At 41.7% G+C, this 15518-nt stretch overlaps 1 protein-coding gene across 1 annotated transcript in view; it reads left to right on the top strand.

Moving 5' to 3' along the window:
- Positions 1–15518, top strand: part of PTPRG (protein tyrosine phosphatase, receptor type G) — a gene marked incomplete at its 5' end in the record, with an annotated part of 316509 nt that overhangs the window by 215291 nt on the left and 85700 nt on the right. The window contains 2 exons of the mRNA XM_017747149.1: positions 2308–2465; positions 6595–6787. Of these exons, the coding sequence (XP_017602638.1) occupies positions 2308–2465; positions 6595–6787 (351 nt within the window). The remainder of the gene's footprint in view (positions 1–2307; positions 2466–6594; positions 6788–15518) is intronic.

Below are 15518 nucleotides of genomic sequence, written 5' to 3' on the forward strand. Positions count from 1 at the left end.
ATGAAATGTAGACTACTTAATACAGTGTGTATTTAATATAAAAGTCATGCATTATTCATTTTTGCAATTTGAATAACTTTGAATTTAGCATCCCTGTTCTTCATCTTTTCCTTTGATGAACAATTAATTATTAAAATATAATATTGTCAGCATATGGCACAAAAAATCCTTGAAAGTATAAAATGAGCTTCCTTCTCCTGCCATCCTTTGATAAAGGGATACCATATTTGTGGTTTTGCACAAAGCATTTATCCAGCATCTTAAGTGATTCCATCAATGTAATTAAAAGGTTACAAAAGTTAGAAATAGTTAAATTCTTAATTTTAACTGCAACGTTTTCAAAATGTGCCTCTGCCTCCCAGGTCTTTCATGTGTAGTCATTGGCTGTTAATGCAGGGGATGTTGGCATATTCAAACACTCTTTGGGATCCATTGTGGCTCACTGTGTGCTGAGTGCTGATATAGAGAGAGACAGCTATGAAATAGAAATCCAGTGTCAAGGTTTGTGTGCCGCATTTGGAAATCAAGTCCTGTGACTGAGTTTCTAGTTTCTCTAACCAAGTTTTTCTGTGTAAAAATGAGCCAGTCAAATTAAATGCGACCTTTTGCTGTGATTATGACTTCTTGATTAAAATTTCTTTGAACTTTGGCCAATCATATATATTTTAGTATTTATTATTTAAGCACACTTTTTCTCGCAGAGGTATGCTATGACGAGGAAAAAATGTGGATTATTATTTGTTTGTTTCCTTTTTGGAGATGCAGATGTGGTTGAAATCTACTTGGATTAGAAGGAAAGGAATTGTTCACTAAGAGGTTGCAGTATTGCCTTGACTTTAATAGAATTACTTGTATTTTGGAATGCTAAAAGCTATGAAAACATCGCAGACCTGTTGATATTGAGCAGAAAATAGAAGATATCTGAACTGTATGTATCATTGGCATCATGCAGCAGCAGTGGAGTTAAAAAATATTATCAGACTGCTGCTAAGAGGTTTAGGCAACTCCTGATTTGATCAAGATTTCCAGAAGACTGTGGGATGCTTTGGAAGTGAATTCTGCAGACTTCATCCTATTTGGAAGATGTGTGTATCAATCACCAGCCCACTTGCTTCTCCCTTCTCTTGGGGCAGGGAGTGGGTGGCAGTGGGTTTGCTCAGCAGCTCTGGTGAGACAGAAAGAAGAATTCCCTCTGCCCAAGTGTGGACTCCTGTTTGAGGCATGCAGGATATCGAAAGTAAGGAATAGAGATGTTTGGGAGAGCCCCGCGTGTCAGCCTGCCCAGAGGCAGTGAGCACCTTTGCACAGGCTGAGAGGGTGCTTCAGCCTCTGAGTCAACATGAACTGCAGAGAATAAATGCTCAGGGATGGCAGGGAAATTGCCTTGCCTGCAGCTGTTCCCTCCTTTTGTTTATTTATTTTTCTTCACAGTGTTAAATATTACCAGCTTGTCACTCTTACTTGAAGGTAAATGCTTCCAGTGCTTAGGTCAGGCTGTCCAAGGAGATTCTCAGAGAAAAAAAGATTTGTCCCCAGACTGCTGGACCCTGGAAAGGACTTTCTCAGATTTGGGAGAAGAGGTAGCAGTTTTACCTGTGAAACCTATTTGTGGTGTGTTGGCTGTTTCTGGCAGCACCCTGGCAGTGGCAGCGTGGGTGGGTGCAGGCAGGCCTGAGCAAGCACTGCTTGGATGTTGCTTCGAGAACCACGTTGAGCTTCAGCAGTGCCCTGCGTCCCTGCTACTCAGCCCATGTGCCTGGCAGCTCCCAGAGAAGTTTGGCTGAGCAGCATGGCTCTGCCTCCTCCCTCTCAGCAATCCACGCAGGGTTTGACTCAGCTCCTGCATCCTTTTCCACCTCTGGCAGAGATGGAACGGATACACTGCCCGATGCATTTTGGTCAGGCAGCAGTGAACAGGACCACTGAGGCTTGGCTGTGTCCCACTGAGATCTGTCTTGCTGCAACCAAGCTGGAGAGCCATGTACTGAGTGCTGGAACCTTTGAGTACAGTGTTATTTCTGTACTGACATAAACCAGTGCGGTAGCAAGTGCATTTCACACCTGCACACGTTCATAATAGGAGGGTCTGTGTTTGGGATGGGGCTGACTAGCATTTTGGCTGCTCTTTTAATAAACCACTCATCAGCTCTTGCAGAGCCTTCCTGGGAGGGGGTTTCCATTTTTCATTACATAGATGATAAAATACGTTGTTGCCATTACACCTTGTTAGGCTGCCTAGCAATGTGATGTCTGTTTTAAAGACACATTTTAAAAAAGTGTAATCCTGCTTGTCAATCTTCCCTGCAGAGAAGGAGACCTTTCTGGATCCCTTTGTGCTGAGGGAACTTCTGCCAACGTCGCTGGGGAGCTACTACCGCTACACAGGTTCCCTGACTACTCCTCCCTGCAGCGAGATCGTGGAGTGGATCGTTTTTCGGAAACCTGTGCCCATTTCTTACCATCAGGTGTGTTTGTTTTGTCTGTGAAACCCATCTCCTCATTTGCCCTCCTTAAGACGGTTTTCAAAACCCACCAGTTTAATTTGGAGGACACAAATGTTTCTGCTGACAAAAAAGGAAGTGTCGGTGATCTTTTTTATTCTCTTTAGTAATATTGTTTCTGAACAGGAGCCGTCAGTCTTGAGAAGATGGTACAACATGAAACCCAGTTGCCTTTCAGGGATTTATTTGGTATTGTTTTTGTTAAGATTAAATTAATCCATGGTGTAAATAGTTACACAGAGCTCCTTTTTATTCTTTTTCATTGAAACTTTCTTTTCAAAGTAAAGTGAGTGATTTCAGTTCTGCTCAGATTTAGTAATTTGAACTAATTACATTAAAAAAGACATCTTTCCATTAATTCTCCATGCTTAACTGCTTTTATAACACAGTAAAGCTGCCATTATGTGCTCAGAGAGCTGGTGCACAAAAATTAGCACATAGCAGCTTTTAATGCAAATAGACACAATGTCTGGAGTTTGAAGAATTATCCTAATAAAGCAATGTCTAGATGAAGTCAAATGTTTAGCAGTTCAGTGTATTTTGACATTTTAAGACTGTTGTCTTCAGAAAGCCAACCTGCTGGACTTAGTCTTGCCTCTTTTTCATCTGTCATAAGCCACTGAAAGCAAACTTTTTACGTACGCTAATTCTGTAAAGTGCACATGAACTGTTCACTGGGTGATTCTGACTGACAGATGCTGTGCTCACAGGTTTCAGAAGTACGGAAGGCACTTGCCATACCCTTGCTCCAGGCTTTTTTTCCTGTTTTCTAGATCTCATTGCTTCTCCCATAGACTCTTTCATCCTTTTTTGACAGTCTGTGTTCAAAATCAGTTGCAGTGCTTCAGCTGAGGCCCTCCAGAGGCTGAGGGACATGTCACAATTCATGTCTCCAGCCACCCATCCTGGTGTTATTTTGCCTGTTTCACAAAAGTACTGCCGAACCATTTTGCTGGAGGCTTTCCCTGGAGCCCTCTGGCTGAGCTGAGCCCATCGTGCCTCCAGGCAGCCCCCAGTTCTGGCTGGAGCCTGGGACTCTGCACATGGTCCTGTTTGAATCAGACCCTTTGTTTTTTTCAGGCTATTTCTCTGATTGTTGAGATCATTTTGAATTCTGTCCTTGCCTGCAGGATACTTGCAATCCCTTGTAGCTTTTCACTACATCAGTAAGTTTACTGTTTATTATTTGGTGGCTGCAAGGCCTGGCCCACGCTCAGTTTTATACCCTGTGTGTGCATCAGGTGGGTCACTTCTTTTTTCTATTTTAACAAATGCAAATAAAATGGTAAATACCAATTTCGGCTGTCGATACAAAGGTGCTTTGTCCTGGCATAGCTCCTTTCCTGTGCTCTACAGAAGTAACTGCACCAAATCAAGCCCTTAAAATTTGGCGTTGTGCTGCTCTGTGCATGTGTGTGTGGTTGAAGGGCTGGGAATTCTGTGTGTAGACAGACTTTCATTGATACTACAACACATGTGGAATAAATAATAGTATTCCCCCCCTCCCCGGCAGCTGTAGATGTGTGTGTTTTAAGAGCCTGCCTCTGCTATGGTTATTATTTGTTCCTCTAACAGAAACAGTGTAACATAATCGATTGCCATAGTTTAACCTTCTTTATCACAAAGCCCATGAAGCAGCCTGTAATCCCAGGGAACAACAGTGATATTGTTTAATCTTTGTTGCTATTCCAATTAAATTCTTGCTTTTGTGCAAAATACCTTGCTGGAAAAAGGACAGTAGTGAAGTGGTCCATTGTGGAGGCTTCTCTATTTTATTCTCAGTCCTCCATCATCATCATCTTCCCTTATAATTAGACAACAAACCAGGAAAAGCTGTGTCACCCTGCAGATGCATTGTAAAGCTAAGTGCATTCAATGACCCAAAACATGGCATTATCTCTCGTAATGCATACCTCAGAGTAGCTCATTGTGCTTGTAACAGTTTCAGTATTTTTAATTGCCATTTGTATATCCAACCCATAGAAAACTACACATCAGGCTTTAATGGTTTGTAATTGCGTGACTCAGAGTTTTAGATCAGGTTTCCCTGTATCTACAATAGTCTTACAAGAGCTTCTCATTTCTTCTTCTGAACGGGAGCTTTTGTAGTCCTTGAAGAGCATGATTGCAGCTCCTTGACTGCAGATCTTGGAATATAATTTTTTTCTGGCAGCTACAGAGAAATTAATCTCATTTGTTTTAGGTAATATTTTTATAGTGAAAGTGAGGTTGAAATGGCTTATATGTACTTCAACACATGAAAAGTGGAAGGTTAAAAATCATGTTTGAATTGGCAGTTGTTAAAATGCAATTATACCTCCCCAAGGTAGCATAGCAGAAGAAAATATTTTAAAAGTTCTCTCCGAAAGTTTAAAAATTCAATTAATGTCACAGATTAATGTCTAAGCCTAGAGACTTGACTTCAGAGAAGTAGTTACTACCCAAGTTCTCGTGCTTTTATAAAGTCACCTTAAGCCCTGTTAGCTGGCTTCATCAAAACTGCTTCCAGTGCATGAAGTGCAAAAGGTACGTAAATAAGCACAAGAGTTTTGATCTGTGCTTTTATAGAAGGGTGTAGCAGGATCATCTGTTGGCTTGGTTTTTCTTTTTAGACAAAAGTGTAAGTCAGTCCCTTTACCCCTTTTTTAATCCATCCTCCTATGCTTTTGAGGGCATCCTGCAAATAATTAGGAAATGGTTTTTGAAATTTTTCAAGATGTTTCTTTGAAAGAATCAGAAACAGAATTGTGTTGAGAACCTGGGAATAAAGCATTCCTATAAGATGCAGAAAAAAAAGTACAATTCAAATTCCACCATCCACACCTGCAAGCCTGGAAGCAGCACCTGAGCTCTGGAAGTGGCACGTGAGCTCCCTGCCTGCAATGGGAACTGGTCATTGGTGGTCATCCCTCCCTGCTTGTCCCCTGCTGTCCCTGTGCTGAAGGGATCTCAGATTACCATTTTGAAGGGAAATTAAGTAATGGTAGTAGGTGCCTCATGAGTCAGTGGATGATGCTTAACTGCTCTATTACACACTGCTTTGATTTTTTTTATCAACTGAGGCTGCCGTGATAATTCTTCCAGTTGTAAGATTTGGGGCTCACATGCTTCTCCAGGGCTTTTAGAGCAGGCACACTTAATGAAAAGGGTGTAAGTTTGAGTGAGCTGTCATTAAGCTATGGATGTAACTCAAGTCCCTTTTTGAAGTCCTGGGCCAGATTCTATGCTCCCAAAATCCATACTATCAATATGTGTAATTGATGTGATGCAAACATTATCAGGAGTGATTCCTTCCTTCTCTGCTCTGTCTTGCTCAGTCTTTCCAGCAGCAACATAACTAATTCTAGTTCTTGTCCTGAATGATAACAAGTTAGCAGCAAATGCTGTACCGACCTTGATAGCTGAAAAACATTATAGAGAAAAACATTAGCTGAAGATATTTCCACCTTAGTTTACTAGACTTTTTTTCTAAGAAATACTAAGATACGAAGTAACAGAAAAGTTTTCCAATTACAGTTCTTTCTTAGAGGTTAATACATTTTCTTATAAATAGCTCAGATCTGAATCCAACAGAAGAAACTTATTCCCAGAGGAGTATATGCTAGCTGTGCCTAAAAGTGCTGCACGAGCTGTCTGTGAAGCTTAGCCTGGCAGCTAAACTTCATAAGGTATTTGGAGATAAGGAAGCATTGCCTTATCCAGGCAAAAGCTCTTGGTGTGGAATGACCTAGAAGCACTTGACGCGATACTGTGAAACAAAACAGTGCCAGCAGTGAGGAGGGTTTGGCAAGGCTGTGTCACACACAAAATCCTTCCAGACAAGGGGTCTAAGGACAAATGTTTCTTTGCCAATGACAGACATCCACAGGTTCTAGAAGGCCTTCTCCCATGTTGGGCAGGATAAGCCCTGTGTTGAGATAAGGTGGTTGGCAATAATTTCAGTGGGCAGTCTGGCTTCCCATGTAGTTTTATCAGTCTTGGCATCAACATTTTACTTCCTCACATTTTACTGTCTTATCAGCCGCCCGGATTTCACCACATTGTTTTTCTAATTAATGTCCCTTCTCTCCCCTGCCATGCTGGCTGCGATCAGCTGGAGGCATTTTACTCCATCTTCACCACTGAGCAGCAAGACCATGTCAAGTCCGTGGAGTACCTGAGGAATAATTTCCGGCCACAGCAAAGCCTGAACAACAGGAAGGTATCCAAGTCTGCTGTGAAGGATGCTTGGAACCAAGATATGACAGACATATTGGAAAATCCGCTTGGCACAGAAGCTTCCAAAGGTACACTATACTTTAGAATTTTACACTTGACTAATAGGAGAATTTTTTCTGTCTACTTTGTCATCAAATGGTGTCAAGAACAGCTGTGAGCTACCAAAGAAATAATGCACATTGTGCAGGCATTCCTTGTTGATAAGTGTTGATGAATTAACTAATTCTGCTTATGCTACAAATACCTGTAGAACTCGCTGTCACAAGGTGCCATGACAATACAGCCTTAGAATATGTGGGTCTCAAAGCCACAAAATACGAATCTCAAACTGGCAATGTCCCTGTTTCTGCCAGCTGGTTGTAGGGCTGTGGAGATGCCTGGCAAAAAGGGAAAACCAAAGGACCAAGGTCAGAGGTAAAAATTCAGCCCCGTTAGCACTGACGCATTGGGTATTTGAATGGAAATAGAGTATCCAGCTGTGGTTACGGGTTTCATTTCTCCAGTAACAAGACTTCTGAAGAACTGTCAACCTTTAAATTCAACGTTTGTATCAGTCTGTTGGTAATGGTGATAGGAGGAAAAGAATATCTTCCTTTTAGGCAGATGATTTTCTAATGTCTTGCTGAAGTGTTTCATATGCCTTTTTGTAGAGCAGCTGGCACTTACTTCTGTCAGACACCAGATAGTGAGCTGGATGGAGGGGGTGGGAGGGAGGTTGCTGTTACACTGGCCCAGGCAGCCCTGGCTGAAGTAGCACATCAGAAATTCTGAGAGAAATGTGTTCTGGATAAAGCAAGACTAGAAATAAATATCAAATAAATTTACTACTTTTATTTGCCTTTGTGGTGTTGACTGGTGTTATTTATAGGTAGAAGAAATGACGTGTACTTTACAGTCTTCAGTCTTGCGAAGTGCTTGGTGCTTAACCAGCAGAGGTAAAGAAGAGAGGGGCAGTTTGCCAGAAGGAAACAGCTAAGCAGATTTACAAGCTTCCCATTTTTTACCTGGCATTTTCACCTGGCCAGGCACAGAAAGCAAAGATTTTAGAGGATGTGAATCATGAAAACAGCTGCATTCAGCAACCTCACCCTCCCAAGAGAGTACTGAGAGAGTGTATTTCTCAGGGCTCGTTATTCTCTGAGCGTGCTTATTTATATATATATAATATACACGTACACAAACCTCATGTGCTTTAAAGGCAGCCTTGGGACAGAGAATTTACATCAGAAGTGAGAAGGAGATCTCCTGCTATGCTCGGATGCTCTGGCCTGTAGTTTTCAGTCGGTGTTGTAACAGCAACATGTGTCAGTAATTTCTTTAGTTATATCCTCTGTACATATTATTTACCCAGAACAGTGATGAAAGTTAATGGGTTACATTATGTTAAAAGTGACAAAACTGACTAGTTTTTATTTTGAGTGCAGCCAAGGTACATCTGGTATAACATTCAAGAAGATTTAACTTTGGCCACACTCCTGCATATTCCTCACTTGCTGGATCGTTTATAGAATTATAAAGAATCCTTGGGTGATTTTCACCACCATAATAAATAACTGAAACCTGCAATTTTGTCAGCGCATTACAAATACTAAGGTCTATAGTTAATGGGCTGATCTTGAATTTGGAACTGTTGAGACCAAAGGAGCACTTCAATTACTGGGAAGATTCACCATGACTTTGATCCAAACCAAGCACACGTGGCTTAGTTATCATGAGGTGAGCAAGTCTACAGGAGCAAGGGAGCAGCACAACCATTAGTCCATGTTTATATGGTTTGGTTCTCAGGACTGGTTTCCTGAGCAGGTTCTCTATGGGTCCTCTCCCATCATGTTCAGGTACCATAATGCTCTGTACTTGTGCCCGTCTGGGAATTTGAATTTATGACAAGAGAGACCTTCAGGTGGGGGACATGCATTTCCCATGGTCTGACAACATTCAGCATGCCATCTAATGGCAGGGATGATGCTGGAGTTGGTGCTTTCTGTCTCCCTTGAGCTTTTGCTATAGGAGGCTGATAGCTGGGCAGCCAGTCGTTTTGTACCAGCTCTGTCAGCTTGTCTCTTTCTGGGTTGTGTGTGCAACAGAGGACACTGAAAATAGGTGCTTTTTTTTCATGAACTTAAAAATAAACAGGTTGGCGCAGTGTTGCTAACACAGAATGGATGTAGTATATCCTCCAAAGGTTACAGGGATGAGATATAGCTGTTCTAGAAATATAACAATGTGGATGTTTCTGGCCCCTTTTTTGACAAAGGTGAACAGTGATGATGTGCCTGGTCCACTGCACATTCTGAACTACTGACATATAAATAAAATGAGTTGAAGTCATAATACTTGAGTGAAAGCAAAACCTATTGTTTATTCAGCTAGTAAATATAGTTCCTCTTTATACAGTGTCATTCATGCAAAAGTACTGAGGATCCGAGAGCATGGAGTGCTTTCCAGCCAGACAATCTCGCATACAAGTATAGAAGAGTGTAAGCTTAGCATGACGAATTTATTTTATGCAGATTCTTCTGCAAACCTCCTGGTTGCACCTCAATGCTTTCCACATTGCATTCGGCAATGTGACCAATGGCTGTCACATGTTGACTCTTGTCTGCCCTCCCTGTTCCTGATTTGTGTGTTGTAGAAAAAGGCAAGGTCACGAAAATGTGTCTTTTACTTGCTGCAAGGTGATATGGTTTGTGATGGTCTGCAGCTCTGGAGGGGAAGTTTGGGTTTGTTTGTCGGTGTGAATTTTTGCAATTTGTTTCCTCTGTCACACTCTGTTAAGTCTGTGGGCAGTATTGCTAATCTGGAAAACAGGGTAGCATTCATTATGTAAGCCTTTCTTATTTTGGAGGAAAATGTGCCCAGAACAATTTGCATAATGTTCAGAATAATTTTCAGAATTCCCTGGTGATTAGGGAATTTCAGATCAACACAAAGTGATGCAGCTCTGCAGTGGTCCATTGGCAAACGTTTGGTACCAAAGAGGAATGTCTTTCCTCTCAGCTGTCAAAGCTATCTCAGGTCACAAAATTGTGACCAGTAGCATAACCTACAGATACACTGGAGGAAAACTTTCTCACTTTATACTTGTCCCCTGAGTATTTCCTTAGCAAAATTCCAAAAGTGGTGGCATTTGCTTAACAAAAAGTTTTCTGGGGAAGGCTATTTTAGGTCAGTGCATTTGGATCCAGTTTGTTAACCAGTATGAATGTTACCAGCCTTTTGCTTTGCAGTTACTCTCCTCTCCTTTCACTTTTTTTAACTTTAAAGAGGCAATGAAGAGAGGGGCATTGTTTTTAATCATCAGAATACAAGATGGTGAAATACTTTAGCTAATTTGAAATAGGACTAATTTTTCACTTACAGGTGAAAACTCCAGATTTTCAGAGTCAGAGTTTAACAAGAGGAGTTTTCCTTTATTCCATTATCTCATTCCTTCCTCCTATTGGCAAAAGCTGATTTAAAACAGTTCTCTTGAGGACTGCTTGTATGCCTGGAATGAAAGCATATGCCTAAGACCTTTGCTGAATCACAGCCCATGAGCTGAGCTTAATTTTTAAGTTGACCCTGGAGCTATTTCAAAAAACCATACAAATTATGTTTGAAGATCTTATTTCTGAAATACACCATTCAGGTTAAATACTGTTCAGCTATTGAATTGTAGCAACTGGTAGGCTGACAGTAAACCCTTGTACAGTGATACTTTTTAAGATGAAACTTTCAGAGATCCAACCTATACAGTGGATCATGCTGTTAAATCAGGCAGATCATCATTTAACAAGAGGGCTCACCCATGTTGCAATATTAATTTATGTAAAGTTTTGAAAAGTTAGGGGTTCTCTGTACAGATGTTCTAAGCCAAGAATGCATTTGTAAAGCATTGACCAGACACTGTAATTATCAGTGACTGTGGCAGTGTCTGACTTTTTGGACAAGAAAATCTCTGTTAAAATTGCCTCCTTTCTTCTCTGACCTGTCCTCTGTGGCTCAGGACTGTGTTGCTCTATCACATCATATATTGTGCTCCTGCAGCTCCTGGGCTGCTTTCAAGCAGCTGTGGTAGAGGGATTGCTAATTATTTATTGGTTTAATAGTGCACATTGCTCAAAGGGAGCAAACAGAATTCTTACATAAAAGTCCATCCAGTTCAAGGATCTGTGTCTGCAAGACCCTTGCTACTTTCACATGTTGTTCCATCAAGCAGAACTGTGTTTACAAAACATTACCTGCTTTAGTAAAGGTATAGGTGTGGAAACTCAGGAGGAAAAGATGTTTCATTTCCTTGTTTCAGGAGGTACCCCATGTGCAACAATACTTGCCCATTTAATTTTGCTTTTGGTTACATCAAATGTTGTTTCTTTCTCTTTATGTTGTTTTTTTTTTTAAACACTCAAAACTCCCTTTAACCTTTTTATCTCATTAAATGTGCTGCATGCCTTAGAACACTTAAACAAGCATCCCATGTGAGGGGCTCTTGACATCAGAGTTTTCTTTCACAGATGCCTGATTACTTTCCCAAAGGTGTCTGATTACTCTTTGCTGGAGTCTCAAATAATGCTGTTTCCCATCAGTGGGATTTTGCATTAGAATACCATCTGTAATTATGATCCTAGCCTAAGTTAAATAATGAGCAGCCATAAATTCACTCCAGTAAAACTTAGCTTTGGACTCTAACAGCTGGGACATTTCTCTAGTACTGTACAGGTGATCATTTTCCTTACTTACTTTTGTTATGTGGTAGTAATTCACAGTTTGGAAGTCCTTTTAACTTAATGCCACTAAAATCTGGATAGAAGATATTTGGATTTTCCTCCCTGCATGCTTTCTGCTGGAGGCATGGCTCAGGCCATTGGTCTGCAGCCAAAAGTACTGCACTGCTCAATCAAAGCAGTTCAGTTCTTATTTACCTTTTCATGGCTCCTGATGTCAGAAATGAGACTACAGCCTTCTGTAAAGGTTGTTGCCTTTCTGCACAGCACTGGAGTGCACCTCCCATGCAGCAGCATCCAGAGGTCCAGAGATTCAGTGCACTGACATCAACACTTAAAGGCAGATAGTTTAGAGTATTGGCAGCAGTGTTTCTGAATGAGAACAAGTTATTTGTCTCATTTATAGTCTCTGTTATTACTTCCAGTAATTTGTTTTTGCTTTCTAAATGCCCATGTTTTATGAAAACTGTCTCAAAACAACTTTGCAGTCTCTTCATGTCCTCAGGTTGTCTCTGGGAGTCCAAAAAGAGTCTTAGGCAGAGAAGTTCTACTCTTGTAGAATGTCATTTTTATGTTTTAGTCAAACCTAAATTACTAAAAATTACTCAGTAGTAATATGTAACATATCCAAAACAACAGCAAAGTGAAGGTAAATTTAAAATCATTAATTATTGAAAATTTAACTCTGGATGGCTAAAGCAAAATTTAGCTATTTATTTTCTTTGAATATTTCGGGGAGAATGGAAACAAAGAACTTATTTTAGTTAATTTATGGTACATTTACCTTTAGCATTGATTCTTTTTGTCCTTTGGAAGAATCTTGGAAGATTTCTTCATGGATTAACAACTTGTTCCTGGTTTCCTTGGATAACTGGGCTTTTCCTATTGGCTTTTTTATTTCATTTTGCTATGGAAGTTATCCTTTCCCAATTCTTTTCCCCTTTAATCAGGTCAGCACCGTACTAGGTGTGGTGCAAATGAATTAATGTCTCATCATTAGGACTTCTGTTGGTGTAGCAGCCTGTGTTGGAGCAAAAGGTCACACTTGAGGGTGGTGACACTGTTCTGCTCATTGCTTGCTCTGCTTCTTTGCACTACAGACCTGCCCGTCTGCCGCTGCCTTAAGTGCTCCAAGTAAAGGTACTCACCTGCAGCTGCAAGAGTCTCTTTTTGAGCCTCAAGTGGCTGCTGAATGCACATTTTAGGCAGAGATCAGTGTGTTCCTTCTGCATATTTCATCTCTTCCACTTCAGCCCTGTCTTGCTCTGTTGTGCTGGCTGGGTCCTCATGTATGCAGTTGTCTTGGAGAGTGTCCTGCAAAAGCAGGAAAGGACAGGCTTCTGCCTTCTAGAGAGTTTCAGGTAAGGTGAAACACAAAGCTTTTCATTAAAAAAACTGACCCATTTTGTGGGGGAATCAGATGCAAAAAGATGTGGTACTTGTACCTGACACAGGTCTCATGCTTCCCTTGCAGTGGCTCTGTTCTGCAGGGTTCTGTTTTACACCTGTAGTAACTTCTGTGTGGTTGTAATGTGAGGAGTGCGTGTGTCTGGACCTGAATGTAGGAAACAACTTATCAATAGATTTTTTAATAAGCACTAAGTCACTGCTCACAGTTCTTCAGAGATTATAAAGGGTCAAAACCAACAGAGCAAGAGGAATTCAGTGTGAAAGTGTAGGTGTGGTTTGGGTTCACAGCTGCCACTAAAGCTGGAAGAGCTGAGCTTGATGATTTATTCCATTTACACCTGGAGGGAATTCCTTTCTGCACTGCCTACCTGCTGGCCCAGCTGTTCAGCCCACAGAAGTACTAATTTTAGATTGAACCATGAGTGCCTGCAGCTCATCCTTTGTGTTGGAAAAAGCCTCCAGAAACTATGAAAGGAAAGCTGCTTTCCTAGTCTGATTTTGGGCATCCCGCAGGCATGTATTGGGAGGCTCTACCAGCCCGATTGGCTTATCCTTCCTATGCTCCCCAGTCCAAACCCTCACCAGAACACTGGAAAGGCCAGCTTGGTTAACATGGCAAATATGTGTCCTTCTGGCAGGAAATCCTCCTTTCTCCCCATTGGTGCTGTTTGTACCACTGAATGTGACCACACGTGTGGCACAAACACACTGTGTAAATAAGGGCACAGGTGTACATTTGAAACACAAGTCACCTTCTATGTGCATACATGGATGTGTGCAATACAAATAGAAAACTTACAGGGCAGGTCCATGTCAGACATCAGTTTAGCCCAGTATGGCACCTGATGGTTCAAGGCTGATCTGCACTGCTAAGGACTCAGACCACAACTGTAGAAACACTATTTGTGAAATATGTGAAATACTAAGGTGCAAACACACAGTCCATGCCTTTTAGTAAAACAGGATCTGTTGCTGTGATGCCATGGAAATTTAGGTGCTACAAAGCCATACAGGTATTAATCCAAATGCAGATTGTGCCCACCTTGGGAAATGGGCAAGCAACAGAGAGGCAAACACCAGCTTGTCCAGAGCCCTCCTGTCAGAGGGACTCGTGTGCCCATTTGCTCATGAGGTTATTTCTCAGGGCTTGTAAAACAAGTGTGGGGTCTGTCGGTGTGCCTCACACCTCAGGAAGCAGCCCTGTCTGTTTGAAGCATAGTGGAAGGTAAAAGCAGGGAAGATAAATAGTCTGTCTCCTAGCTACATTCTGCCTGTGGATTGAAGTAGATCAACACAAATATTTGTGTGTACAGCATGCTCCAGAGCCTGCCAATGCCTACTGGCAAAGTGCAGGCAAAGGTAAAGGAAAAATGTGTGCTACTCTTTAAAGCAATTATCCTTATGTATTAATAATGTTATTTATAAGCACTCTGAGAAGTCAACAATGTACACTAAAGCAAAGCAAAAAAACCTGCAAACATTTAGTAAAAGGATAAGGGGGAAAATGTTATAAGTATGCCTCTTAGCACTTTCTGATATATTAAAGCCTGTGTTGTCTCTGCATATGATCTTCACAGTTTATTTGTTGTCCTTTGGGAGCACAGCCCTTGCTGAATCCTGGGATTGGATCCTACAGCCCAAAGCATGCTCTTGTTTGTTATGGATCAGAGTGTCTTCCCAAGCACCTCCACTAAGTCACACCAGTTCAATGTAGCTGAATCTGGCCCTGCATCACTTCCCTTACCATGGCACTGAAAGCAAGTGGGAGTTCTCTCACTGCAGCATAACGCATATTTTTGCATTTCAGGGTTTAATTTAAATTTTGAGGATCTAATAATGAGAAGGAATATATATGTGTATGTATATAGGTATGGATGTAGTTGAAAGTATTTTTTCTTCTCTTTTCTGTTGTTGGCATTGCTTTCTTCTTGTCTGCAGTCAGGTTCCTGGGGGTGGCAGGGCTGACTGAACTTGGTGCAGTGTTTTGACAATAGCACAGGCACTGATCACAGCTTTCAGGCACTCTGAAATCATCTGGGATGCCTGTGGCTGAGTTGGTTGTCATTACAGCAGCAAGTGGTGCATCTGTCCTGCAGGACTGGCCCTTCCAGCTCCTTCACAGGGGTGGGGCAGAGGGGAAGGAAACACCCTCTCTCCCCCGAGAACTTGTTGGCCATCAACTTGTTTGCCCCTATGGGGAAGAAAGACATGAAACCTCCATACTGACCTCTCAGTTTCTCTTCTACTGAGCATGAGAGAAGAAATGCCCCAAGTACCTTCTTTGTGCTCCTGCTTTGTAAGGGAGAGACACTGTTCCCTGCCACTTACCCCATTGAATGAATCATCCTGTATATCCAGACTAGTAAGAAAGAGAAATGAGGCCTCTTTCACCTTACAGCCAGAAGCTGCCTCCCAGAGCAAGAAAAGATCCTTGTCCCTGTCTTTTAGTTAGCACTGAGCAGCTCTGAGCCAGTAACATGCTATGGGCACATCCTGATGCTGATGTTTCCCCTTCCATATATGAATTGCCTTAGAAGATCCCTGCCCATGTCACCACGAGGGATTCAGGATCTCACTGTCATGCTGCTTTTCTGTGCTGAAAATTGTCAGGGCTTCAGCACACATGTATCCCACGGCACCAAGGAGAGGAACAGCAGTTTTGCATTGCTGAGACATTCAGCAGGCG

This window comes from Corvus brachyrhynchos, unplaced genomic scaffold (assembly GCF_000691975.1).
Source record: "Corvus brachyrhynchos isolate BGI_N302 unplaced genomic scaffold, ASM69197v1 scaffold91, whole genome shotgun sequence".
Lineage (NCBI taxonomy): Eukaryota > Metazoa > Chordata > Aves > Passeriformes > Corvidae > Corvus > Corvus brachyrhynchos.